Genomic DNA, 27,385 nt, shown 5'->3' with positions numbered 1-27,385 from the left:
CATAAAATTTCATATAAAGAATACTGACCGCACGAGGCTTGGTAATGCGGAATTGGAGTTGGGTAGCTAATGAGCTATGACCTTACGAGTTGAAACTCAGTCTTGACTGCCGAATGTCAAATGCGTTTAGCCAATTCACTGAGTTTTTTTATGTTTTTACACTAGGCCCACTAAATAAAAGACTGTACGTCTACGTATAAAAGTGTTTCATAAGTAGTTTTTCATCTCCCCCCACACTTTGTCCTGCGCTGTGGCCCCAAACTTCAAAGATCGAAAGGAGGCAATTCCGACTTGCCCGTAATTAGACGTTTGGCAGTTAATCCGTATCTTCATACCGACGAGCTCCGACCAACTTAGCACGCTGACTTCTTAATTGATGGTAATTGATTAAAGGCTACGGAATATAATGGTTATGGCTGTGTCTAGGGCATTAATGAGCGTTACAGAAAAAATGAGTTTGTTTTGTTCTTTCAAAGGATGTTGAATGAAAGAGGGAAGGTTGACAACAGGAATAGATGGAGAAGCGTGGGAGGGCGATAGAATAGCGGAGAGTCACTACTCAATTATTATCTTTAAATTCGATACCATCATTGAAATATATATCTTTAAATTATTATCTTTAAATTCGATACCATCTTCAAATTGTGCTGTAAGTTTTCCTAAAATATAATAAATAAATAAAACCCTTTTACCCCCGACAAAAAAGAGGGGTGTTGTAAGTTTAACGTGTCTGTGTAGCGTAGCCCCCAGCAGCTTAACCGATATGGAAATTTTTGTCTTTGGATCATAGGTAATGTTACCCTGAGTGTTCTTAAACATGTTTCATGAAAATCAGTACAGCCGTTCAAAAGTTATGCGACTTATAGCGTAGAACGTCAGGGGTTTTTCACGTTGGTCAGGTTATTTATGACAGCAATTCCCTTGCTCCCTCACCACACATAAATTTCGATAGAGTACCAGTCAAGCAGACATATACTCTTTCGTTTCCTCTACAGCGATTCACTCATTTTCTGTCTCTTTTCCTCACCAGATAGTGGATGGCAATGCCAAGACGGACGTGTCGAACCGGAAGGAACCGGGGCTATTCTTATTATAAAATGATATAGAGTAGCAGTCAAGCCGACAGATACTCTCTCGTTTCCTCTACAGCTATTCACACAATCTTCTGTCTCTTTCCCCCACCAGATAGTGGACGGCAACGCCAAGACGGACGTGTCGAACCGGAAGGAACCAGGGCTATTCTGTGGCAGACCTTATAAAATTCGATAGAGTAGCAGTCAAGCAGACAGATACTTTTCGTTTCCTCTAAAGCGATTCACTAATCTTCTGTCTCTTTCCCCCACCAGATAGTAGACGGCAATGCCAAGACGGACGTGTCGAACCGGAAGGAGCCAGGGCTATTCTGTGGCGAGATCGAGCAGCCACAGACCTTCATCTCCGAGACCAACTTCGTGAAGATTGTCTTCCACGCCGACAACTTCACGGATCAGACTTACTTCAGCTTCGACTCGAGGTAATAATAATTGTAATTATTGTTATTGTATATTTTTTTCTTGAAAGATAAATTGTTTGTTAGTTATTGTCTTATTGTTATTATATAAGGTAAGGTAAGCTAATATCTTAATTATGTGTAAAACAATTTAGGTAATATCTAATTTGGTGAAAATTTCAACCATGTTCTCTAAAGAATGTAAAACATACATACTATACTGCCGTATCGCTGTCGTTGAAATGTAATACTACTGTTGAAGAACAACATTATTTGACGGTCGAATGGCGTAGTTGTAAGAGTCCCTGACTGCTATGCCGAAGGTCCCGGGTTCGATTCCCGGCTGGAGCAGATATTTGTTTAAAGACAGATATTTGTACTCGGGTCTTGGGTGTTGTTGATATTTATATTGAATATGTACCTACCTATCTATCTATGTATTTGTGTAGATATATCAGCTGTCCGATACCCTATAATACAGGCTCTGCCTATCTTGGGGTCGGATGGCCGTGTGTGAGATGTCCTCCACATATAATTATATTATTATTATTTACTTGGAAGTATAATCGTTTCAATACTTACAACGTAGGTATGTATGTTAAAACATGGACTAAAATGAACATCATTTATGCTCTCCCGTAAAGTCATTTACCGTACCCCAACTGAAAGTGGTAGGATGGAATTTTTTGGCTGATATCCAAAGAAATTTACATATTTTACGGAAAACATTAGCCAAGGTGCTTGTATAGGTTGAGTGTTCCGAAATTGTGCATTCGAAAACATATTTTTGACATTACTTTTCACGAGGTCAATTGAAACTTTGTCTTGAAAATAAATAAATAATTATTTACATGTCAGAACAGAGATAATAAAACATAAAATGGGTTAGAGAAAATGTTAAGTAACAATTAAAAACATTACTCTTTACAATTAGACATTAAATACAGTAATATAAATGCAGATAGTCAATATTAAGTAAGTATTCTGTATTCAAAATCTTTGAAGTCCTTAAAATTTAACCATCCCACGAATTACGTACTGATTGAATACCATTCTGTATCATAATTTTGTTACAGAGCGGAGCAACAGTTTGAAGTGTACCTGCGCTACGGACAACATCCAGAGCTGTATCCCAACAGGAGAGGAGAAGTAGTGGCCGGGTAAGTTTCATTACATTATTACCATCGGATATACAACCACCTCTAATCCTATTTTTTAATTTATATAACTCTCTTCCATCCAAAGGTTGTCTGGTAGAGATTGCTATAAGCAATAAGGCCGCCTTTTTTTACTGTTGTTATTTTTAAGTTTTATTTTGTACTAGCTGTTCCCGCGCGCTTCGCTTCGCCTTAAAAAGTTTTCCCGTGGGAATTCCGGGATAAAAAGTACCCTATGTTCTTTCCCAGGGTCTATATCATATGTATACCAAATTTCATTCAAATCCGTTCAGCAGTTTTGGCGTGAAAGAGTAACAGACTGACAGACAGACAGACAGACACAGTTACTTTCGCATTTATAATATTAGTTAGGATTGATTCTGTTTTTTTGGTGCAAATAAAGAGGATTGTATTGTATTGTATTGTATAAAAGAAAAACAAAATGGCGGTCATCAACGAAGGTTGCATTAGTTCGCGAGCAATGAAAAAGTTCCAGTGACTTATAATATGGAGCAGCAGGTGGATCTTTTTCTTGCTCGCTAGCAATTATAATAAATTAAGTACATAAAACGTATGTAGATAACCTACTAGTTGATATATTACTATATTTGTAATCAAGAGGTTAAAGGCTGTTTCCTGAAAGTAAATAATTTTCGCTACATTTAGATTACTTCATTACCATTACCGTACATTTTCCCCGAAAACACAGGGAATATTAAATGTTGGCGAATGACATACTCGAGATTTATATGACAGTCGTAATGAGGCCTTCAAAGGAAGCGAAATGATCTCATAGCGACAATTTATTATGCGACGAATGTCATTTTGCCATAATGAAGGCTGCGATGTCAGCTCGTAACTAAATGGGAGTCCATAAGCTTTTCAAGTCTTGCACTGTACTTGACTTGTCATTAAGTTTTATAATAATTGTACTGTATCCCTATATAATTTGAATAGCTGCGTTAATTTACGTGAATCATGCGTAAATAATATGTACAATAACACTAAAAGTCGCATAACTTTTTAACGGCTCAGTCGATTTTGATAAAATATGGCTACAATCGGAGTAACATTACCAATAACCCTAAAAAGGATACACAGGGATACACACACAAGTTAAACTTACTTATAACACCCCTCTTTTTCCGTCGGGGATAGAAAATTATGTGTAATACACAAAATACTTGTGTTTCAGCCGGCTTATTACATAAAACATAGTGCTAGAGTGGCCAGGATGCCCCATATGGCTTCAACGATGACGAGATACGTAATTTACTGTACCTATCTAATAAAACCCGGGCAAAAAGCTTGCCAAGGATATAAAACCTAAAACACACAACCTTTGTTCAAGAGTAGTACCAGGTGGAACTGCCCGTAATTTTCTTTACCTCTATTCACTCAACACTGAACGAGTGCCTTTATATTTTTTACCCGCGAAGAAAAAATATGGTTGGTTACTAATATATACTTAGATATGTTCGTGTCTTTTTAACCCCTGACGAAAAATGAGGGGTGTTATAAAATTAACGTGTCTTTGTATCTGTCTGTGAGTAGCGTAGCTCCCAAACGACTAAATCGATTTTGGATAAAAATATTTGAGTCATAGTTATGGTTATCCGAGTGCTTTTAGCTATGTTTCATGTAAAATCTGTTGAACCTTTCGAAAGTTATGCGATTTTTAGTGTTGAATGTCGAGGTTAGGTTATAGTTTGTTCATAAGTCACCACCAAAGAAGACTGACAAAAATAGAAAGTAAATACCTATTATATCCTATTTTATTTACCTTTGAATCGTCGTCACAATCGCTAGAAACTCCGTCACATTGAAAGTCATAAAGACGCCGAAATTAGAAAATAGTGGCAAAAATAGGCAAGTCACGTACTCGCGTGAAGACCCTACTTATCTCAAGTAACAACTAAGGTATATCATTGATATACACTATGAAATACAAAGGAGAGGGTCCCGGGCCCTCCTACTTTTTCTCCTATCTATTCAAATTATCTATCCAAACCCTTCCATAGCAAAATACTTGGCAATATTTGTCGCGCAAAATTGAAACTTACCACTTCGGCATTAAAGTCTACTGAGGCAAAGTAATTTGTGTGCGATAAAATTGGACGCAAACATGACCTTTCGCTTTAGCCAATAAAAATTGGAATCTATTTGTATACTGTTAAGGGATGATATGTGGGTACAGGTTCTTGGTTTTTCTGGACTCGAAACATCAAAGTGCGTCGGTGGGACGTGATCTACATTTGAATCTTCACGAGGGTATTTTAAACGAGTGTTTCGACTTGTTTGGATTGTGAGTGATTGATTTGAAACTAAATTAGATCCGTTTACGGCGCTGGTTGGATTCCAACCCTTTGTTGCTTTATTGCTGTTTTGTAACTTGAGGGTGAAACAATAGACGATCGTGTATAACTAGCTCAAGTTATTCTTAGACCAGACTCTCATTGAAAATATAATCTTATTATTATTACCTAATATTTAGGTACTTTTTTAAAACAAATGTTCGTGTGTATGTAGTTTGTAGAGGTTGTTTATGGCAACGTAGCCAATCCTACCATAACCCAACTTAAATATATACTTATACAGATTTGATAGAAAGATGACTCGGACATAATTCTTGTTTCAATCATTTAAAAGTTATGTGCTCATTGTCGAGGGATTTTAACTTTTGTAGCGGGAGTGAAACTAGACATCTTTCCGTCTACTGCTAGATTACAAAAAACTAAAAAAAAGTCTGAAATATCTCAAGTAGAAATGGTTGACAAAAAAGTCTAGAAATGGTTGAATTTCGGATAAGACACTGTAGGGTTCAATCGACTGGAAATGAGTTACTCTACAATCTATTTAAAGGAATTTATCGACTTACCAATCACCCTGTACCTCTATGTCCCTGCGAGGGAGCGACAATATTATGTCCTAAGCCTCTGAAGCGGTACTAAGCTAACTTCCACAAATAATATCCACCCATATCTCATCCCCAACAAAACTAACACCTTTCGAATCACACTCCATACCCAATAAGTCCCCGTTTCAGCAAAAATTGCCACACTCAACTTTAATTTAAGACGTGATTACACGGAATAAATCTCCAGTGCGGTAATAATAGGTGACTAGGCGGGCACTGGGCGGCATTCAGCTGATTTATTCGCAATTTTGGTCACGTTCCGAACCAAAGTACTCCCCATTTGGGTCCCTACTCCGAATCATTCCTACGGCGCCACCGAGTGCCGCGACGACGTAAAAAGTGTCATAAAGAGAAAATATCTTTGTTATTTTTTCAGCCATATAGTGTATAGTAGGTTTGTAAGAGATCATGTGTTAGGTTTAGGATAGATTCTTGTACTTACATTATTATTCTAATTCAATTACTTCTTATCATATTTTTTTTAGTTTTGAATAATTATTATGTCATAAACTAGTAGAAACTAAGTTGTAAACGGAAGCATATATTATCTGGTGTATGTTATTTAATAACACTAAACTAACAATACATATAAAAGTAATTTCGTTGAACAGTAGGTACATTGTGTACAGACCTATTTCAAATAATGCACTCACGAGCTATGAAAAAGTTTCAGTGTGAAAATGACCAAATTACTCCTAAACGGAGAAGGCTAGCTTAATTACGCCGTCTGCAACATTGAAGCCCATTATAATATTACCAAACAAAACGTAAATATTGTGTTGAAATGTTAATTAAATGGTATCGAAATTTTGTAAGTGGAACCCAATGTATAAGGTCAATGGTGTTACCACAGTGTGGAACTTTATCATTTCTCGTGAGTGTACTACGTGTGTGTATACACAACAAATTTCAGCATGCTCGAAACGTAACCAATCCGCCAAAGACCGCCATCGTCGGGTATCGGACGTGCAGCTCCAACAGTGAGGTCACTCCAGCTTACAATAACCTAACCAAGGCCTAACCCCCAGAATTCCAACACTTAAAGTCGCATAAATTTTGAACCGCTGAACCGATTTTAATAAAAAATTAATATGACTAAGAACACTCGTGTTTTTGCTGTGTTCCCACTTCCCAGTAGGCAAACCGTTAACTCAGTCGGTTAGCGGCCTATCGGTTTAGTACAAACACAAAATACCTACAAATAATTTATTCAAAAATACAAGTTATTTGGTTCTAGTATGTAAGGCCACATCCTTTATTTATTTATTTATTGAAGTTATGAGAACCTATTCGCTATGCCGAGTGTTCACAGTTTACTAGTTTTGCGTTTAGGTACTCTTCGCAATTTGCTGTATTAGGCGCGCATAAAACAAGCGAGTCCGTATCCTGTGTAAAACTTACATGCAATAAATGATTGAGTATTAAGTATCAATCGTATACTTTGTCAAGCTAGGGCGCCCCCTGGCGTGTATGCTCGAAGCTATAGCCAATACAGATGATAAATCATAAGCACCCCCACACGTGACGTTTCAACTAAGCCTCTATAAGTAATACGGCCCCCGATTTATATCTGAAGTGATTTGTTGCCCTCCATACCGCATCAATAATGGTAACAAATGGAGATCTGTTTATTAAAGACCACGTATTTCTGGGCTATTAGAATGCCTTGAAAGATATATTGGTAGGGTGAATTGTAAGTTTGTTTGGTTTATTTTCGTTTCATTGTTATTCGCTAGCATTTTCACCTTTTCCGTTTCATTTCACATTTCAAGACATTACATACGTCCGTCAACGAACTCGCTTCACTGAGAAAAAACATCTGACAGACAGGGTGACCACGACAACTCTCTCAGCACAAGCTTGCTTCTGTTAGGGTCCACCTAACCGCACTAGGCCAGCGTAGTGGACTCAGGCTCAAACCTTCCTTCATTGGAAGGTGATCCGTGGCCCAGCGGTGGAGACGTGTTTTTGTGATGATGACATACGTAACAAAATCACGAATCAAAAATTCTATTAAAAATCTATAATTATTTATTCATGATTCTATGTTAAATGGTGTCAGTAAGATTATTATTATTATTTCTCAGGTCATACTGCGAGCGAGTGTTCCGGGACTGTCGTCTGCAGACGTGCTACGTGCAGTCCGCTGCCTACCCAGGGGTCTACCCAAGGAACCTCCACTGCAGATACCACCTCAACACCCGCCTGCCGTATATTAAGCTCTATATCGAGAATGAAGAGTTCAATATTGACGGGCAGCGCTGCGAGAATATTATGACGTGTCCTATGCGGCCGATTACTTCAGGTATGTCTTGGTTTTTTGAGATGAAAAAAGATATATTATTTGTAAATAAATTATTAGTTTGTAGTGCAGTCTGGTGCAGAGAAACCAGACCTCAATAGTGACACTGCTTTAATCATAAAGGATATTTTTTAAAATATAGGTTTTTATTGCTATACGTACTTGTTGGGACTTTATTAAGAGGCTACAGGGGCTCGAGTTATTTAAGTTTTGACAGCACTTTTAAAACTTAAACTTCAGAATTAGCCTCGATATTATTAATTAAAGGAAGGCGATTTAATTTACAGCTGCCGTTATTATTAATATTTTAATATACAACATTTTACATCAAGTTAGAAACTCTTCGCAAACTTTCAGTTCCAAAGCGCCTAAAGCCTTTACACTCCGTGTATACTTGTTAACAGTATTTGAAAATTAGACATCTACCTATACTGTGATGGAATCTATTTAGCTTTCTCCATTCAAAAATACCCTCTATTTAAATACCCACAAAGGTGAACAGGGACCTTTAATTCCGCTGTGAACGGAAAAACGGAAAATTCTATTGAATGCGACCAATTTCCATGGCTCCTTTTTCCCTCATCTTTTTCCCTTTCAATAACCGTCATCGCAGGACGGCAGTGGGGAGGATATACGATGTATTCCTTGGGGGCTGAGTTTGCTAACTTTTGGATAATTTTTGTGGTTTCAAAATGATCTTACGATTAGGTTCCCAGTAGTATATACCTAGTAAAAATGACAAAACAATATTCATAATAATATAAATAAATACCTTGACTTATTCAGGCTGGCACATCTAATAAAATCATCCCGATCACTTCACACACACTTATATGTTGTTTCTTATAATAATATGCATAATTTTAAAGTCTACCAGCTAGTAGCGATATTAATAACACAAAACCCACCTAATACATAAAATTAAAGTACTTACTCCGAATAATCAAAAGCAAAAGAGAAGCTTAAAATTGACCGAGCCCGAATCACAAGACGAAACCTCGAGCTAAAACTACCATACAAAAATTACATTGATTGCAATATGTAACTACCCGTGTTTATCAATTAAAAGCAATCGATGATATGAATCGAACAAACCAAGAGGGTTTTTTACTAGAATAAGAATCTTGTTGGATCTGTGAGTCTGGGCAGCCTCTTAGCGTATTTCCTTGCCATTATTCCATAAAATAAGCTAAGGTGAATTTATGTGCACGTAAATAACAGCTCCTAATAATGGACGGTGGGTTCCTGTCGCACCCAGCTCGGCCAATCATTTGTTTACTCAACTGCTACTGGTACTGCAACATTGGAGTACATTTCACAGAGCATCAGGATATTACCAACAAAAAACTGTAATATTTTGTTAAAATTTTAAATTAAATATTTGATAAAATTGGGGTCCTTTGGTGACAGCTTTTTGTGAGTGGAACTTTTTCATTGCCCGTGAGTGTATTTAAAGGTGTTTTCTTGTAAATAGCAGATATAATAATTATTAAGATGGATTGTGGAAAATAAAAAAGGATAGTGCTAGGTTAGTTATATAGGTATATTTTATGCATAGGATAAAACAAAGTTTGAAAGTCGTTATTAGGTATTTTGGTGAATTAGGAAATGGAACATTAAGTCAATTTGGAATTCCTAAAATAGGATATGTATTGTATACTTAGTCCAACTTATTTCAAAATCCCCGAAGCACATAAATATTTGTTAAAAATATAATATTTCTTATTCTGCTAAGAAAACAAAGTAGAAACCCCAGTAGACAGGCAAATGTTTCAGACGCCTAATGTTCCATGCATATTTAATATTGGTAGCCTTTTGTTCACTTAGGTCGTTTGGAAAATGTAGTCATATTATGATCGTATGATATTGCTAAAGAGAATAAACTTCGATAAAATATAAATTCGAACATGGACCATTATTCACTATGAACCTGTAAAAGAAACGCACAGAACATAGATAGATGGATAGAATATTCTTTATTTCTACTCAAGAACAGAATTTATATACGAACACATGTACAAAAAATGCGGTTTTATCACTGAAAGCGAAAAAAAAAATTCATTGACTAAGGCTCTAATTTTTTTTCTATTTGTTTAATTAATTAAAGGTTTAATTCTAATTATAAGAACCTACCATGTAACGTTAGTAAGGTCCTTCACAAGAGGCTTTCAATGACCTTTCACATGAATGCTAGACTTCACGATCTATATAGGAAATATGCGTACAACAATTCTATTTGAGAGAGAAAAGCATGCACAAAAAATCCTAACTTATATAATAAATGCGAAAGTAACTGTGTCTGCCTGTCTGTCTGTTACTCTTTCACGCCAAAACTACTGAACGGATTTGAATGAAATTTGGTAAGTAGGTATACATATATTAGATAATATGGTCTAGAGACCCTGGGAAAGAACATAGGCTACTTTTTATCCCAGAATTCCGACGGCAATACATTTAAGGCGAAGCGAAGCTCGCGGGAACAGCTAGTAGAACATAAAGGGTTTCCCAGAAAAAAGAGTCTCATGACCGCAATAGGCAATTCGTAAGGAAGCGCAAACTAAGGTTTAGATTTTTTTTTAAAATCTATTTATATTTAGGGACTTTGTTTTCTATAGAAAACATGTCAGTCCCATCATACCCTAATACAAGATAACAATCAGCTTACACTATTTCTTAACCTTAAACTAAATCTAACAAAGCTAAATAGAAAAGGCAATATTGGGAAGAGACCGGAACTACATTAAATCAGGATGGGCTCAGGGAAGTTTTCCCTGATATTAAATTCTTAGCAAGCTGTCAAACTTAGAGCAAGTTTGTTGTTGAGTGATGTCGGTGGAACATTTTGCTAGTGTAGTGTGGGATATACCCAGTTGCGATACACGTTGTGTAGTCTTTAGAAAATAGATAGATTATTTATTGCTAAATAAGCAATACATGTTAATACAGGTTACACGGAAAAATTACATTAAAATTAAGATTACATAAACACACGACATTAATAACAGACAGACAGGTTGACGTTAAAATATAGACTAGCAACATAAATATGTACTTATTGAAATACTAGAGTTATCTGAAATATAAACAATAGTATTTTAGTTTTTTTTATTGCTGTATTAGAAGATTAATATCGTAACTTACTAACAAAGAACCACAGCCCTTATTTAATCACGTTTTCTTGTATTGCAGCCACAATATTGTAGATTGTATAAATATTTGTAGCAAAATAAAATATAGGTATTTCCAAATAGAATGTAGAAGATTTTAATTATAGATATGACACACTGGACCGGTGATGTTATCAGAACTAGATGCCTTTGGAAATGTCGATTTTCTCCAAAAGAACCTTTCTGCAAAACTTTCTCTCATTGCCTCCGAGGGAATTTCAATATAAGAAATGGAACTATTTTGCTACGTTATCTGGTTTTTGCTCCCAGACGGAAAAGGATGGGTCTTCTGAGATTTTCATTTGTATCAGTTTGTGGACCGACGACCTTAGACAGGTGGTTGGTAGTGGCTGGATGAGGAAGAATGCTCAAAATATCGTGGGTCCAGAAGGTTCGGAATGTAACAGACCTTCAAAGATTAAATAAAAAAGGCACAGAGGTACTGAATACCATAAAAAGACACAAGCTGGAATACTTCGGCCACATAATGCGAAACCCCAAGTACGAACTCCTCCAAGTAATAACACAGGGGAAAATACAAGGCAGGAGGAGGCCTGGGCGGCCAATGACATCATGGCTGCAAAATCTACGCCAGTGGTTCCAGCTGAGCACTGGAGAATTGTTCCGTGCGGCGGCCTCCAAGACGGAAATCAGCAGGATGATTGCCAACCTTCGATAGGAGACGGCACCAGAAGAAGAAGAAGGATGAGGAAGGCCGAGGACAGAGTGTTGTGCCGCTCCTTGGTAGAGCTCAATGAAAAAAGCTGATGATGATGACGATGATAATGATCATTCTGTGGTCATGGTCAAAAAGACGTACTTACCTGCAAAATAATAAATAATATATCAGATGTTTCGTGCATCCATGTGCTATGAGTATTTTTGATATAATTTGGAACCTATTATGAAGGCAAAAACACTTTCTAAAAAAAACTTTGAACAAAAGGTTTACTTCGTGCTATCTACCAAAAATTATATTCGGCAGCATAAATAGGGTTTAATAACTATGAAATTGTGCGCTATCCGTTGCGGAGAAGTGGTATTATAAATATTAATAAGGCCTGGGTCTCCTATTTACGCCGCAGGTCGCGTCCAGCGTCACGCCGTAGGCCGCGTCACGATGCTCACTATAGAAATGTACTGATGCGGTCTCCCTCACACGCTGACGTTTGGCGCGTAGACGTAGTGAGCATCGTGACGCGGCCTACGGCGTGACGCTGGATGCGACCTGCGGCGTAAATAGGAGACCCAGGCCTAAGTCACAACGTGCAACGTCAGTTTCAGTAGCTGAAAATGTTTTTACAAAATGTAACTATGTAGATAATATCGTTGTACCTATGCTACGATGTGTTAACGAAACACTGAATCGTGTTTGGATAGAAAAAATACAGAATCTTGAGTCTATAAAAAGGTTATAAGGGCCAGCTGAAAACCAGCGCTGTGGCCTCTGGCCACAGCACACGCTGAGCTGGTGCCTTTTTGACGCTCTGGACAGCAACCTTGTTTGTTTGTATTGTATTATTTTCTGTTTTTTTATATATATTTTTTGTAGTATTCTTTTTCTTTTTTGTTTCTGTTTTTATTGTTCAGTGTGTCAAATAAATGTTTCTTTCTTTCTTTCTTTCTTTCTTTATAATGTCACTCACACTACGTCACCTGAGGGATTACTCTCTAAATCCAATAACCAGCGAAAGAGCAATCGGCACGCTTTAATATAACGATATAGAGTGGTGGTTAGCGCTGTAGTTTTGTTTTTCCGAAGCTTCGGAGCTCTGCACTCTTGACGACCGAATGGCGTAGTGGTTAGTGACCTGACTACTGAGCCGATGGTCCCGGGTTCGATTCCCGGCTGGGGCAGATATTTGTTTAAAGACAGATATTTGTACTCGGGTCTTGGGTGTTGATATTTATATTTAGTATCTATCTATCTATGTATTTGTGTAGATATATCAGCTGTCCGACACCCATAACACAGGTTCTGCCTAGCTTGGGGTCGGATGGCCGTGTGTGAGATGTCCCCACATATTTATTTATTTATTTATTATTACTCTCTTTCGTCCGTTGTGTGGTAAACCTACATACGTGTTATGTAATATATGGACGCTAAACCTTTCGCTTATAAGTGTAGGTATATAATATTATTTTATTTTTATTCACAAGTAATAGGTACATTTAAAATCTAATAACTTTAGCCTAATAGAATGTGTAGAATATACTAGTGTATAATATTACAACATGAACACCAAATTAAAGCAAGGTTCTATGCCAAAGCAGTTTACGTACATAACCACAAACTCTGTCTATTACGTAGTGCTATTAACCACATGGTCCACTGACGTAGCTTGCGAATTCCCAGATCCACTAAGTATAGCACTAAATAACTGAGTATTCCCCTCTGAGATATTACAGTAAGGAACAGAGTGTTTCCACTAATTCAGTGCGTCACTATACTCAGTAGCATACACAACACACCTGCAAACAACTGATTGCTATGTACAGTAAAAAAAACTTTCAGTCCATATATTTTCATTTTGTGATCTATTGTCGAGTCAAGAAAATTCTGGTTATTAATGTGTGTAATAAAATTACGCTTAAATAATAAAAAATAATAAATAAAATACGCTTTAAACTGATATGTTTCCCACATTTCCCGATCAACATCATAGACATTGGCCACTCTCAAGGAAAGACAAAACAATCCTAGGTCCTAGGCCATCCTATCCAATATCTTGTTACGTGTCTAAAGTCCGATGACCGTCCAGCGAGCCAAAGAGTCACACGTTGCGCTTTGCATCCACCGGTCATAGGTTACTTTAGTTTAGGAATAGGTATCCCATTGATTCTGAATTCTCTCCCACCAGACATAAAACTGCAACTCCTTACGACAGATTCAGATAACTGTTCGTTCGACTACATCCGCATCGACGACGCCAAGAACTTTTCGGCATTTGCTGCTTTAGTTCTCTTAACCTTCCCATAAACATTTCCATTCCCCAGTTAACTATCAAATCTCCCTTCATCATCACCGTCATAATCATCACAACCCCACTGCTGGGACACGGGTCTCCTTTAAAAAATAGGAAGGATTGTATCTTTCTTACCAGGTCTAAATCTCAACCCTCCATCAACAGGTTCGGAGAACTGTCCGTTCAACAAATTCGTCAATCGACTTTGCATCCTCATCCACTAGACTTAAATCTCAATCCTCTTTCCGCCAGGTTCGGAGAACTGTCCGTTCGACTACATCCGCATCTACGACGGCAAGGACGAGTCGGCGGCCGTGATCGGCACGTTCTGCGGCATGGGCAAGTTCCCCTACTCCATCATCGGCACCTCGCAGGACCTGTTCGTCGAGTTCGTCAGCTCGCCGGCTGGTAAGAATTTAGTGGAATTTACTATACTTATTTGTTTAAAAGTGGAATTTACTATAATAGCAATTAGAATATTAAATAATCTACAAACCTTTTCAACATGTACACTGAACCCAATCTTAATCTCTGTTTCCCTCCATCCAAAGGTTGTCTGGCAGAGATCGCTTTTATTGATAAGACAGCCTTTTGTACCCTAATTAAGTTACATTTTGTTTATTTTATTATTCTGTTTTGGTGTACAAATAAAGTGTATTCTATCTATCTATCTAAAATTTAAGCAGAGGTGTTGGGGTAGCTTGAAAACATCTGACGGTCGGGTTGACCACTTACCCGAGAACTCTCTCAGCACAATCTTGCTTCAGTGGTGAACTACATGATGTCAATGAACCTGTTTACTGCGCATTCCACCAATCAAAGAGCCGTATTTATGACGTTTATCTACGTCGATAACGAACTCGTGTAGCGGCAGCAGTAGAGCCAATGCAATACCTAACTGCAATCTAACGCTAAAAACTTCGAGTTTTACTGCCGTATTCATAAAATTTACCGTCGGTTTGCTAGTTAAGACGTTCAAAAGTACCTACCTACCTATTTTGTTTTAAATAACCACTGCGATCTCTCAAAAACTTTCCCAGAACATATCACAATAAACATATTCCCTGGGCAAATAATATTTTGCCAACCACGCAGGCGATCTGCAAAGGTATCATTGTTGGAATTTTCTAGACACCCTGTAGCTCGAAGCCATATTCATAGCAACTTGAGAGATTCCAATACGATTGTGAATTCAACAAAATTAGTACGTGTAAAAAAGTAGTATAGTAAGCCCAAACGGGGTGTGAGTGTGACTCAGGGTTCAACCGTGAATAACTTTTGTCTTATAACTTTTGGAAATACATGTCATAAAAAGAAGTTCCCCATATCAAAAACTGCCGCAGATTGTTGGTGTACTCGTAGGTACCATAAGTTCACTATCGCAATGGCAACGCTTAGCCATCTTGAATAGTATCTGCAGATACCTCACCTGAAGATATTATTGTGCGAATATTTCCTACATATTCCGTAGCAACAGATGAAGCCGGCCCGAGTTCAAGGAGGTTACTTTAGCTTTACTTTGCATTAAACATACCTAGTCCCTGTAATAGAAAACGAAAACTAAAGATAATATTGATTATGAACCGGTTATAGTCCAGAGTGTTCATACAAATCAGTAGTAAAATTAAATTTAATTCATTTATTTCAGATAACTTGATCCATATTCAGTACATGTCATAAAATTCAATAAAAACAATAGGTACATTAACAACGAGCACAAGAATTAACATACAATTTATCATAAATCAAATCAATACATAAATTCAGGATTAAATACAATAATAAAAATAATAATAATGTCAGATTATAAATTTAATTACATGCGTTATAATAATAATAATAAAATAAACTAATTAATACTTCCTTAGCGGCATAGTTACAGCGACATGTCTGTCACAGCAGTGCCGAGAAATGGATAGTCCACTCTGTTGCCAATCATTTTCAGGACAATATTGGAGCTGGCCCGGACCCTGCGCACCATGGACGCGGTGCGCTTGCGCATGGTGGTGTGGAAGCAGTCCGTGCGCGCCGCGGCAAACATCCCCGATGCGCTGCAGAATCGAGGCAGTCCCAATACTGTCCTGAAAGCATTATTGTACAGGACTCGGAGGTCACTGTAGCTTCGCTTCGTGTAGTCTGTCCACAGGCTGCAGCTGTAGAGGGATGTGCAGTAAGCCCTGAAGAGCGTAACTTTAACTTGTTGAGTACATCGTGCAAACATGCGGGCTATCATATTCGCTCTTACCGACAGTGCCCTCCGCTCGCGCTCAATATCTGCATTGTCCTTGAGATCGGTGGTCAGTATATGCCCCAGGTACCTAAACTGATCGACCATCACAAGTGACTTGCCATTTAATAGTACTGGTGGTACATCTCTGGGTCGTTTTGCACCAGCCTCAAAGACCATGCATTGGCTTTTCTTTGCGTTATATATTAATCCGTGACCGTATTTCTCACACGTCCGCACCAGCGCTCTAAGGCCACAGGTCGACGCACTCAGCAGAACCATGTCGTCTGCGTAGCTCAAGTTATTGACGCAGACACCGTCGACGTGGCAGCCGACATGCTGACTGCTGAGCGCGACGATCAGCTTGTTCATATAGAGGTTGAACAGGGTTGGGGATGTCAATCCGCCCTGTCTCACCCCACACTCGAGCCGGTAGGGGTCTGACATTGCCCCCGCCCACCGGACACTGTTGGACTGATGTGCGTACCAGTACTGGAACATGCGGATGACTTCTATAGGTATTTCCATACTTTTCATTTTGTTCCATAGCAGATCGTACGACACCAAGCCTTGGAGAGGTCGAGGAAACACGCGTACACGGGTGTTTTGCGATCTGTATAATATTTGACGGTATGCTTAAGACACAGTATAGCACTTTCTGCGGAGTAGTACAAAGCCGGTTTTAACGAGATATATCTATAGTCTTTGCTTTATAATTTTTAAAGACACACACATGTAAAAAAAAGTTACATAAATATAGGTTTACTGACAAGTATAGTTAAAATTTATCTTTCATTGGCATTTTTCGGTTTTTTATTTTTACCGTAATAAGTGGTGGCGTGATAGCCTTCCTTCGTTCTATTTTAGTTAATCTAGAATAACCCCCCTCCATTCGCATGCTTGCCTGGAGACCGAGCGAGTGTGAAATTGACACCTTTCTAAATCTAGCCAGATGAATAGGTCACATTTTCCTCCCCAGATAACATGGTTACGAGGTCTTTTAGTACTTACATATTATGTGTGGCTATATGGAAGAGAGGGAAACCGGGTACCTATATAGCTCAGTGACGCTACACGGGTTAGTTATTGACGTCGATTTGCACTAGTCAAACTACTTATTTATTCGTTACAAAAGTCTGTTTTTTACTCAGATACTAAATTGACAGATTCTCAACGGTTGATCAACAGTCAACAGTCGATTATCCCGCCAATAGTACGACACGTCACTTATTGTCGGGACAATCGACTGTTGATGAACCGTTCCGAAACTGTCCATTTAGTATGTGAGGTTAAAAAACAGACTTTAGTCGCAAAACTGAATCTCGTCATTATTATTTATCGTCAACCAATACGCCGCTAACTCAGTCGTCGGCAAACCGTTTGCCAACTGGGAACGCAGTCTAAATAAATAACATTAACAACATACCAAACAACAAATGGTAGATATGCATGTTGCTATAGCATTCAAATGGCAGTTAGATTCAAATGAGAATGTACTAAATAGATACTGCATTGCACGAAAGCGTTTACAAATTGCCCCTAAATGTGAATATAAGCCGCATCGAAGTAATTACAAACAGATTTCGCGTTAGTAATGGTTTAGCGCAAAAGTGTAACTGACATTGTTTGCCAATAATTTTACATAATCTGGGGTTTTATTTGGGCTAATGTGTAATGAAATAACGATTACTATTTCAGGTTTTATTTGTAGACAAAAAATATAGAGCAAAAAATAGCATGCTCAAAAAAAACATGAATGTCAATCAAATTAACATACTGTAAAGTATTTCCGTTATATTGCCACTTAAATACAAATAAATGTAAAAGTTTTAAACAGGTTTGCAGCTGGAAATGGACACGTTTAGAAATTAAGCAAAAGTTGGTGTTAGTACTGTTAGTGTGCGACAATTTCATATAACAGTGGGGCCTCAGAGCCGGTACAAAACTTTGTTACAAAAGCTAAATAGTCAGCTAATTATAACTCCCTGTTTAGCAACAGACAGTGTACAATATCCTTCCATTCTACAATATTAGAGAGTTAAAAGTTAAATATTATAATTTTACGAGTCTATTTTGTTTGTAACAACACTTCTTTATAATTACCTACTTACCAAAATTGTTGCACCTATGTGAATCCCAACGATGACTCAGGATGACTATTAATAACTTTAACCTATAAAAATTCTGTTCCCTGTAGTAAATAGTCACGTGACCAACAAATTTTCTATACAGCAAATTTTGCAATTTGGCGAATTGCAATATAGTCACGTTTACCTCCGTCGATAACGAACCTGGCCGCTGGTATACCAGGACTCAGTGTTATTTCCTCTCCACCAGTGATATTTTAATTCAGTCTCATCTCCACTCCACCAGGTCCTCTCCTCAACACCGGCTTCCACTTCAACGTGGGCAACTGGCCGGGCCACGTGGAGGCGCCGGGCTCGCGCGTCGGCACCTGCGACTGGCAGCTCACCGCGGAGAGCCTCAAGAAGTCCGGAGACACCGAGGGCATCTTCCTGTCCGTTGCCCACTGGTATCCGCCGCATACGTCGTGCACTTATCTGATGCAGGGGTTCCCGGGGCAGGTCGTGAGGCTTTACTTTCCCAGGTGAGTTGGTTAATTTTTTTGTCAGCCATTTCCCAAGGACGCTCCGGCAACCTAGAACATAAGGAAACATACCTACGTAGCTATGGCACGAAAAATACTTTGTCTCAATTTATATGCAAAACGAATTTAAACGCAATAACCCTTTATTGGATTGTGTTTTGTGGCTCATCATTATTAGGCAACAATGAAGAGAAGGTTTCTCAGGGTCTTCCTAATGAGAGCTACAATACTGCATCTTTAGTTTTCCTCATGTAACCACAGCTGGTACTATGGCCCATCGGACTGGATGGGCTATTTTATCTTGTTTATGGGTTTTACTCGAGAACTAATCTACTGCTAAATCCAACGGTAATGATTATTGTTTAGCATATATGACCGGCCTATCTATTGTCATTTGCCACGTCAGCTAGAATATTTGGCAATTCTAGTAAGCAGACTATTGAAGTACGAAATACAATCTAAAACCCCTCCCCTCTCCACCAGTTTCCGAATCAACCGCATCGAGTCCCCCATCGTCCCGTGGACGGGTGACTGCGGGGAGTCCCTGACCCTCTACGACGCTCCTCGCCCTGACGACGCGAGGATCATCAAGACGTTCTGCGACACGTTTAGCCGACCCATGGAGAAGCATGACTTCGTGTCCACCGGCAACGCCATGTTCGTGCGGTTTGAGAGCAAGACTGGCAGTTATAGCGGGTAAGGCGTGTGTTGTTTTGGTAGATTATGAAGACTATCGGTATTGCCATAAAAACAAATGTATAACAATAATATAACAGTATAAACAATTTACCCATACGACTTTTGTCAGCCTTTTCACAACGTTTAGCATTGTGTGTTTTGTTAGAAAGATTTCAGTAATCCAAATGAGAAAGTCTCAGATAATTTTTCTTGGTCCAAGATACGAAGTCTTGACTATTCTTGACCTATCTAATGTATTAAGTTTGCACAGTAAAGAACAGGGGCTCAAGTTAGGAACAATTATATTTTTCTTGCCGGGTCCCTGACAAACACTAAATTCATTTCATTTCATTTGATGCAACACTTGGGTTTGTCATCGTGGTGAAAAGATTGGCTAGTCAGATAAGCGTCAGTCGCTGACTACCCAGGGTGCGCCGGACAAACAGTTGATATTTCACAACAAGATAAAATGAATGGGTACAAAATGTGGAAGATGAAAATTTACACAATCACTCAGCTCACTGGAAACACAGTCCTTACATAAAGTTATGATGGCAAAATGTTTTAATACAGAATATGTTCCTAAATGTATTTTAATTAAAATTAAACTGTTTCCCCTCGCACTCGGTATAATCATAATATAAACACACACTCACAACATGTTAATGTACATTTAACATTTCAATTTATATCTCTGAAAATTAAACACAAGTGTTACCAAAGTAAATTGAAAACAAAAGTTGCTTTCAAAGGGAACGTACAACGAAAAGTTGTTTAAGAATATTTACGTACAAAGCTTAAATGTGATGAGATGATATTAAAAAATTCCAATGTAAGTATTCCAAAGTAGGTATTACTCCTCGGTGGAAAGTTGAAGGATATTTACATGAAAGTATTGCACATTTGGTTCCGTATTTACGAGAATGTTATGCCTACTTACTTAGATTTATATTTCCATTCGTTTGTACGTAAAGATAATAATAATACATAAAAGATCATTTTAGTTCTAGTTTTAGAGCGTTTTAGTCTGCTAACAGTGCATTAATTGCTCTACCACTTTTCAATTAAATTTCCAGGGCTTTTATGATTAGCTAGGTATTTTTTCAATAATAAATAAATACATAAATAAATCCTACGATAACTAAATAATACAAATTTTAATAACCTATATACCTACATAGCATTTACAATATGAAATTCCAAAAAGTTTTCAAATATTAAAATGGAGTACGGGAACTGAGGGTTCCGCAAAGTCATCTTTCAAGTTAAGTGATTGTATTTCGTAGCGACGGCAGGCCCGGTTGTGGAAATTCCGTACTTCAAGACTCTTTCTCGTTATCATATCATGGATTTAATTTTCTTGAATCTTTTCCGGGACTTGCATATTTTAAAAGAGTTTCATAAAATACGCAATACAAATGCCATACGATACCTAGATTACCCAGTCACCAAAAAAACGCTAATAATTCTAATAGTCATGGTCTATTTGGTTGGGAAAAAAAACTTCGTAGCGATGAGTATTGTTAAAAATCATTGTGAAGCTTTCAGAAAAATCATTTACGTTGTTACATGATCTTTATACTCCACTGTTTGATATTGGCTTCCTATTAAGTACTCCAAAATTCCGGCTGCTTTAAGCCTCTTTTTTCCTCCACACAAGTAGCTCTTAATAAAAAAATACGTGCACACCGTGCCTCTCTACAGGTATCCCACGAGTAAGCTCTTCCCGTGAAATCACGTACAAAATACCTATACAAGCACAAATTAGATTAGCCATTCACAGTGGCCATCACGTTTCAATTAAGCGAGGTATAGAGGGAAATTATTGCACTAAGCTTCCTGTAGGCCAGCGTAATTGACAACACACGCTTAGCGGAAACCATTTGGCCGGTCAACAAAGGCTATTGGCAATAACATAGAAGGTTATTACAGAAATATTATGTCCGGCAATATTGCGAGGTGGGCTTTTAATTATCGGCTCCCGCATTGTTCGTTCAACAAAGCTTAATTATTTCGAATAAGTACGTAACTATTTTAAAATAGTTACATTGATCGTACAAGGTTACAACCTACCCTGTTATTCATAAAAAAGTTATTATTAGTCTTAGTGATAATTAGTCTGACCTTTAAGCACTGATCGCTGGACCTCTAAGCCACCCAAACGTCCTGCCGCAGAAACCAATAAGCTATGTAAGTTTTCACACCAGTCTTTCTTCTACCCAGATCATCCCTATACTACTGGGCACACTACGACTTCTTCAACAACACGCGCTTCGGAGAGCCAGTCCCGGGCACCGCCTGTGACGAGGTCATTGCCTCCTGGAAGCAGAGGGCCGGGCGGCTCCGGTCTCCGCTCAACACCCTGGTCTACAAGCAGGCCCCGCCCGGGGAGGATGTCCACTGCCTGTACAGATTCGTCACCGACAAGAGGATCTATGCGCGAGTTATATTGACGATTTTAAGCGTCAATTTCAAGGTTAGTGTTTTGGTTTTCAATGATTCTGATGAGCTACCTCAATGATTAGTCCGCACGCCTTTGAATAAAACTTTACTGAAAATATTTTTTTTCTCGTAGGAACATCCATACACACCAGTGTCCTGCCAAAACTGCTACGAGGACCGAGCAGACAAACTCATCATTTGGGAGCCATCAGAGGGTTCCAAGTATGCCAACAGCACCGTCAGCACCACCCCGCTGCCGCTCCACCTGGCTGTTCAGCGATCACTTGGATCCTGCCTTTGTGCCAAACACGCCAATACAGTGTCCAGAACCAGACCGTATAGGGTAGTATCCTCCGGAGAGTCCCTAAATCTTCAACTCATAGTGGACAGCGCTCATGCAGCTGCCTCCTACTTTAAGAACCCGTCGCCACTTTTCGAAGCCAGGTATGAATTCGTTCACGGCCCTCTCTGCGGCCCAGCAGTCTTAGCCGCAGCATCTGATGGTGAAATCGTTTACCCACATCTTGAGGCTCTAGGGTACACTGAACCGCCAAAGAGGATTCAGTGCATTTGGGACTTGGAAATTGAAGAGAAGCGCGACATTTGGCTACATTTCGATAGAATAAAGTTTGCTTCAAGGCACTGTGAAGACGGCAACATCCAGATTTATTTACCTGGGCGAGTAGAACCATACTTATCAGTTTGTGGTGAAAACGTATCGCTTGCAAGGGAATTACCTATTTTATCTGCTGGGGAGTTAGGATTTGAGTCTTTAGATGACCCTCTGGTAATGGATAAAGAAAAGACAAGATCCATCAGAATTGTATTCATCGGCAGTGCTTCCCCGGCACGAGCCACATTCAAGATAGCGTGGACCGGCCTCTACCATCTGCCGAAGAATTCCGATGGGACCCTAATGACGTCACGACTAACGGACGGTGGGAGCATTAGAAACCCGGACTCAAGAGAAGGTTGTGACTTTATTTGTCCAGGGGAAGAAGGGTTATGCATTCCAGCGAGACTGATCTGCAACGGGGTGGTCAACTGTCCAAACGTGACTGTGAAGAGTGAAAGAAAGTTTTGGACAGCAGAAGAGAAGCGAGCTCGCGAGGCTTACTCGGAAGATAGTTTGCGGCGTTTGGGTTACCTGGATGCTTTGGGAGGCATACCGCTGGGTTCGCTGCATGATGAGGCAGCGGAGTTGTGCGCTGGGGTGATCAACGTGGGTGGGTCGGAGTGGATGGCGCCGGCGCTGGGGGCGGCGCTGGCGGTGGCGCTGGCGGCGTGCGCGGTGGGCGCGGCGTGGCGCGCGTGCTGCCGCAAGCGCTCCCCGGACGAGGAGTCGCTGGACTACTGACACGCGGCCCGCGGCGCCCCCCCCGCGCCGCCCTCCCTCCACTCCCGGTCCTCGCGGGACCTGTCCCTGGACTGGAGTCTACATTGACAGCCACTGTACTGAGCGCCTCGCGAGCCCTCCTATCTTAAATACTAAGCGATCGGCTGAATGCTCTCTATAATGGAATGCTTTTGGAAAATGATTATACCTACAGTTAGTACGCGTTATGTCTCGTTGGATTTAGCAGGTCTTTCCCGAATGTTGCGGAGGGTTGCGGACTGTATGGCGCTCAATTTTAATGTTGATTTGTAATAAGTGTACATATTCCCTAAAAGTGTAATGCTTTAAAGCAAACTACGATCATAGTTAATAGTAAGAAGTGATAGCAGCCAAAGATAATTGCACTGATAGTAAGTATAACACTTTGGTGAGGTTCAAATGGAATATTGAGACAAATTACAGAATACTCGTACTTTTATAGTACGATAAACAGGTGTTTTGTTAATAAGTAATAATAAATTCAAAGCTATATATTTCCTAAATTGAATAACTAATTGAAACAGATTAATGACTAAGGGCCCCTTGCACCAAAAAATTAAATCTAGATTTAGTGTCAAATGTCGATTTAAGAAACGTCAGTCGATATAAAATTTGACACTAAATCGAGATTAAGCACTAAATCTAGATTTAATATGTTGGTGCAAGTGGCCCTAGATGCTTATTAAACCTAAATTCTGACAGGTGATACTTAGCAGTGCACTAACTACCAAGCTATTATAATTTTCATATTCTTATTCAACAATACTTTATTCACATTCCAAATACCTTTTATGGTTCATCAGTCCCCAAAAAATATCACGACTATTTGTTCTCACAGTGCATGTAAATATGTTTAGTGTAAGATCGTTAAATTGTTAAGCATTGTATGAACATTACGACTATACCTAAAATTCATACTTTTTGTCTCAATGAATTTTATGTAGAGTTTCATAATATTAACTTAGTCATAGGTGGCACGATATTTTAGCTAACATTAGCTCTTGCAATCATTTTACTGTAAACTGGATAATTTATAAAGAACCTATATCTAAGTGCTTATTCTTAATCTTAGTTTAGATTCGAATTTGCGACGAGATTAGGACGTTGATGATTTATATTTGATTTACAGGTACCAGATTTATCTCATTAACTAAACAAATAAAACTTTGAAATTAGTTCAAGATAATGTTTATCAGGTTTCAATTCTATGATAGAAAATAAAAAAGTGTGATTTGTGCAACATCAATGGATTCACTCAAAACAAAATATTCTTATTACATGAGTGTGTCATGTTGGTTTACGCCAGAATTCAAAACTGCACGTATTTTTCAAAAATAGTAAGTACCTATATTATACCATTTTTGTTTGTAAGATATACCTAATACATAGATATTTTATGTTATTACTGAGTAACCTTTTTATTATTGACTTATTTAGGTCTCGTCGTAAATAGCTCAAACTACTGTAACTACGTTAATGTCATACTCTCATAATTATACATCTGCACAGAAATTTTGTTTCAGTAATATAGGACCCATTGTTGATTTGATTTGTTGCAATAACAAACTAATGTATTAGCCAATAAATTGACCGGAAATGTTGAAAATAAATATATTTTGTAACAAAATGGTTGAGTTTGATGTTATGAAATAGATTATTTGATTAATTTCTTACACATTTATGATTTCTTAAAGATTTGATTTGAATCTATAATATAGAGAACATTTACACATTTAAACCTGATTGATTAGTTACTTGAGGTTTTGTCCGGGATCTCGACCAAACTATTAAAGCTAGTGGCAAGACCTGCCGAATAAGGCCTTTACACTCTCGTATTCGCTGCGTCTCGTGTACATAGTTTTGTCGAGAGTCTGGAGCGCGCTTTTACACCTCACAAGATTTACCTATTTTAAAACAGATAACATTCAAGCAACGTGCTCAATTCAACTGTAAAACCTCCGTGCTCCTGTACCACGCCGGGAATAAATCCTTGTCTATAGCCAGGTGGACCAATATTTACAATACCTCCACAAACAAACATCGCACGAATATTGCAAAATATGTTCCGTGTCCGCTCACGATCGCAAAACACACAAATTTCAACTCTACCCTTACACACACAGAGCTTAAACTCAATCTTGTATCGACAGCGATTCGCGAGGCACGAAATATTGTTGTACCTATGGGTAAGAGATTAAAAGGAATTTTCAGAATTGTTTTATGTGCGAGGAGAATTTACGGAAAAGGTTTTTAAAGTTTTATTTCCGTCGGTGCTTGAATTTTTCAGAGTTAATAAAACCTATGCCTAACTGCACTCACAAGCAATGAAAAAGAAAAATAATATTTGTTTAAACATTTATTTAAGAATTGGTACAAAGTGTTAACGACAACTCTCTCAGCACAAGCTTGCTTGTGTTGGGGTCCACTAACCCGCACTAAGGCCTGCGTGGTGGACTAGGCCTAAACCCTTCCTACATTGAAACGAGACCCGTACCCCACAAGTGGGGACGTGATGGGTCATCATCATCATAATCACAACATAATCAATGATGACGAGAATAGCGATAAGATAAAGTTTTTAGTTGGTAATATCCTGATGCGCTGTTAAATATACTTCAATGTTGATAGCCTTTTCTGTTCAGGAATATTTTATACTATTGTTACTGGAACTTTTTCATTGCTCCCGAGTGTACTTCAAAATAAACTCGAAGCTGCGAAAACAAAGAAGAGAATCCAAACGACTCTTTTGATGTGATTGGGGTCCATTGAAAATTTGTTCACGAACCACTTAATAACAGCCACTTGACGGAACGTCAATGGTTAGCGAAACGTAAAAGATTTCATTATTCACGAATCAGTGGACCACTTTGTGTTGGACGGTTGTTCCCCGGACAAGTCCCCGTGTGTAAGTGTTAGATATAGTTTATCCCATTTCATACATTGCGTTGATAATAATAATTGAATTGGGATGAATGAAACGACACTTTATTGACAAATGATACAGAATTCCTCTGAGACATGAAGAATCAAGGAATGGGCGCTGGATGCGGGCGGCCTCCGATCGGACAAGGTGGAAAACGTTAGGGGAGACCTATGTTCAGCTGTGGACATCCTATGAAAAGTCAGCAAATGACAACTAACTTAACCGGCTAATCCTTTCACTACGGTGATAAAACCTAGGTATTCCAGCTCTTCTGTATGTCACCAACTTGCTAAATAACCTAACCAACTTAAAAAACCACCGACAACCAACATTCAACGCCAAAAGTATAAAATGAATAGACAAATTACCTACCTAAGATCCTAAATAAACAAAACGAAAATCAGCCTAGCCGTTTTTGAGCTAGGCTACCACAGACAGATACACGCACACATACACACACACACTTTAAACTTATAACACCACTTTTTGCGGGATTTAAAAAAGTAACATTTGATTTCACAGGGCACTTACAGCCTGTTTAATTTAGTATATAAGAAGTGGTATTAAAATGGGTCCAACGTAGACGTCCGGGCGGGTTCTCTCCTTTACGAATGAAACAAAGCGTAGTTAGGTCCAGCGTGAATAGCTTTATTACCTTGTATTATGAGATCGTGTCGGAAATTGGGTCCAATGGCGCAGTCCTAGGGGGCGAATCTGAAAGGACTTCATCGGGAAATAATGTCTTGTTTTAGTTTGGGATGCTCTGAGAGGTAAGCTTGTAATAAGACTAATTGTATCTCTGTAGACCGCTGACCCGTTGGTCCGATGACATCAGTAGAGAGGTGAGATTATTGTACCGATTCTTAGGAAACGCCTTTTTACATACTGCTAATGTAAATCAGGTACGATTTGATACGTCGTTCGGGGCGGCTGTTTTAGTGCACCCATCACCCTGCGGTGACCGCTGAGTTTATGTTACATGGCAATACCTAAAAAAGTAAGTAGCTCTTTTAATTAAGTAGGTATTTTGTTGAAAAATATTTCATAAAGGAATATTTTTGCATTTAAAGAGAAGCAACAAAGAAAAGGCCATCTCTTGTGTAAAATTTAAATATCTCTAGTTTCATTAAAGTT

General features: G+C 38.7%; 1 protein-coding gene across 1 annotated transcript in view; it reads left to right on the top strand.

Annotated features, from left to right (window-relative positions):
• The window catches only part of LOC105389662, a 74,252-nt gene extending 49,303 nt beyond the window's left edge, over positions 1–24,949 (top strand). The window contains exons 3-10 of the mRNA XM_048626800.1: positions 1,347–1,513; positions 2,566–2,649; positions 7,651–7,868; positions 14,251–14,406; positions 18,599–18,833; positions 19,317–19,529; positions 21,735–21,987; positions 22,087–24,949. Of these exons, the coding sequence (XP_048482757.1) occupies positions 1,347–1,513; positions 2,566–2,649; positions 7,651–7,868; positions 14,251–14,406; positions 18,599–18,833; positions 19,317–19,529; positions 21,735–21,987; positions 22,087–23,310 (2,550 nt within the window). The 3' untranslated portion in view covers positions 23,311–24,949. The remainder of the gene's footprint in view (positions 1–1,346; positions 1,514–2,565; positions 2,650–7,650; positions 7,869–14,250; positions 14,407–18,598; positions 18,834–19,316; positions 19,530–21,734; positions 21,988–22,086) is intronic.
• The last annotated feature ends 2,436 nt before the right edge of the window (positions 24,950–27,385 follow it).

The sequence above is a fragment of the Plutella xylostella genome, chromosome 17, assembly GCF_932276165.1.
Source record: "Plutella xylostella chromosome 17, ilPluXylo3.1, whole genome shotgun sequence".
In the NCBI taxonomy this organism is placed as follows: domain Eukaryota; kingdom Metazoa; phylum Arthropoda; class Insecta; order Lepidoptera; family Plutellidae; genus Plutella; species Plutella xylostella.
The sequence above is the reverse complement of the archived record's forward strand: the minus strand, read 5'-3'. Positions and strand labels throughout refer to the sequence as shown.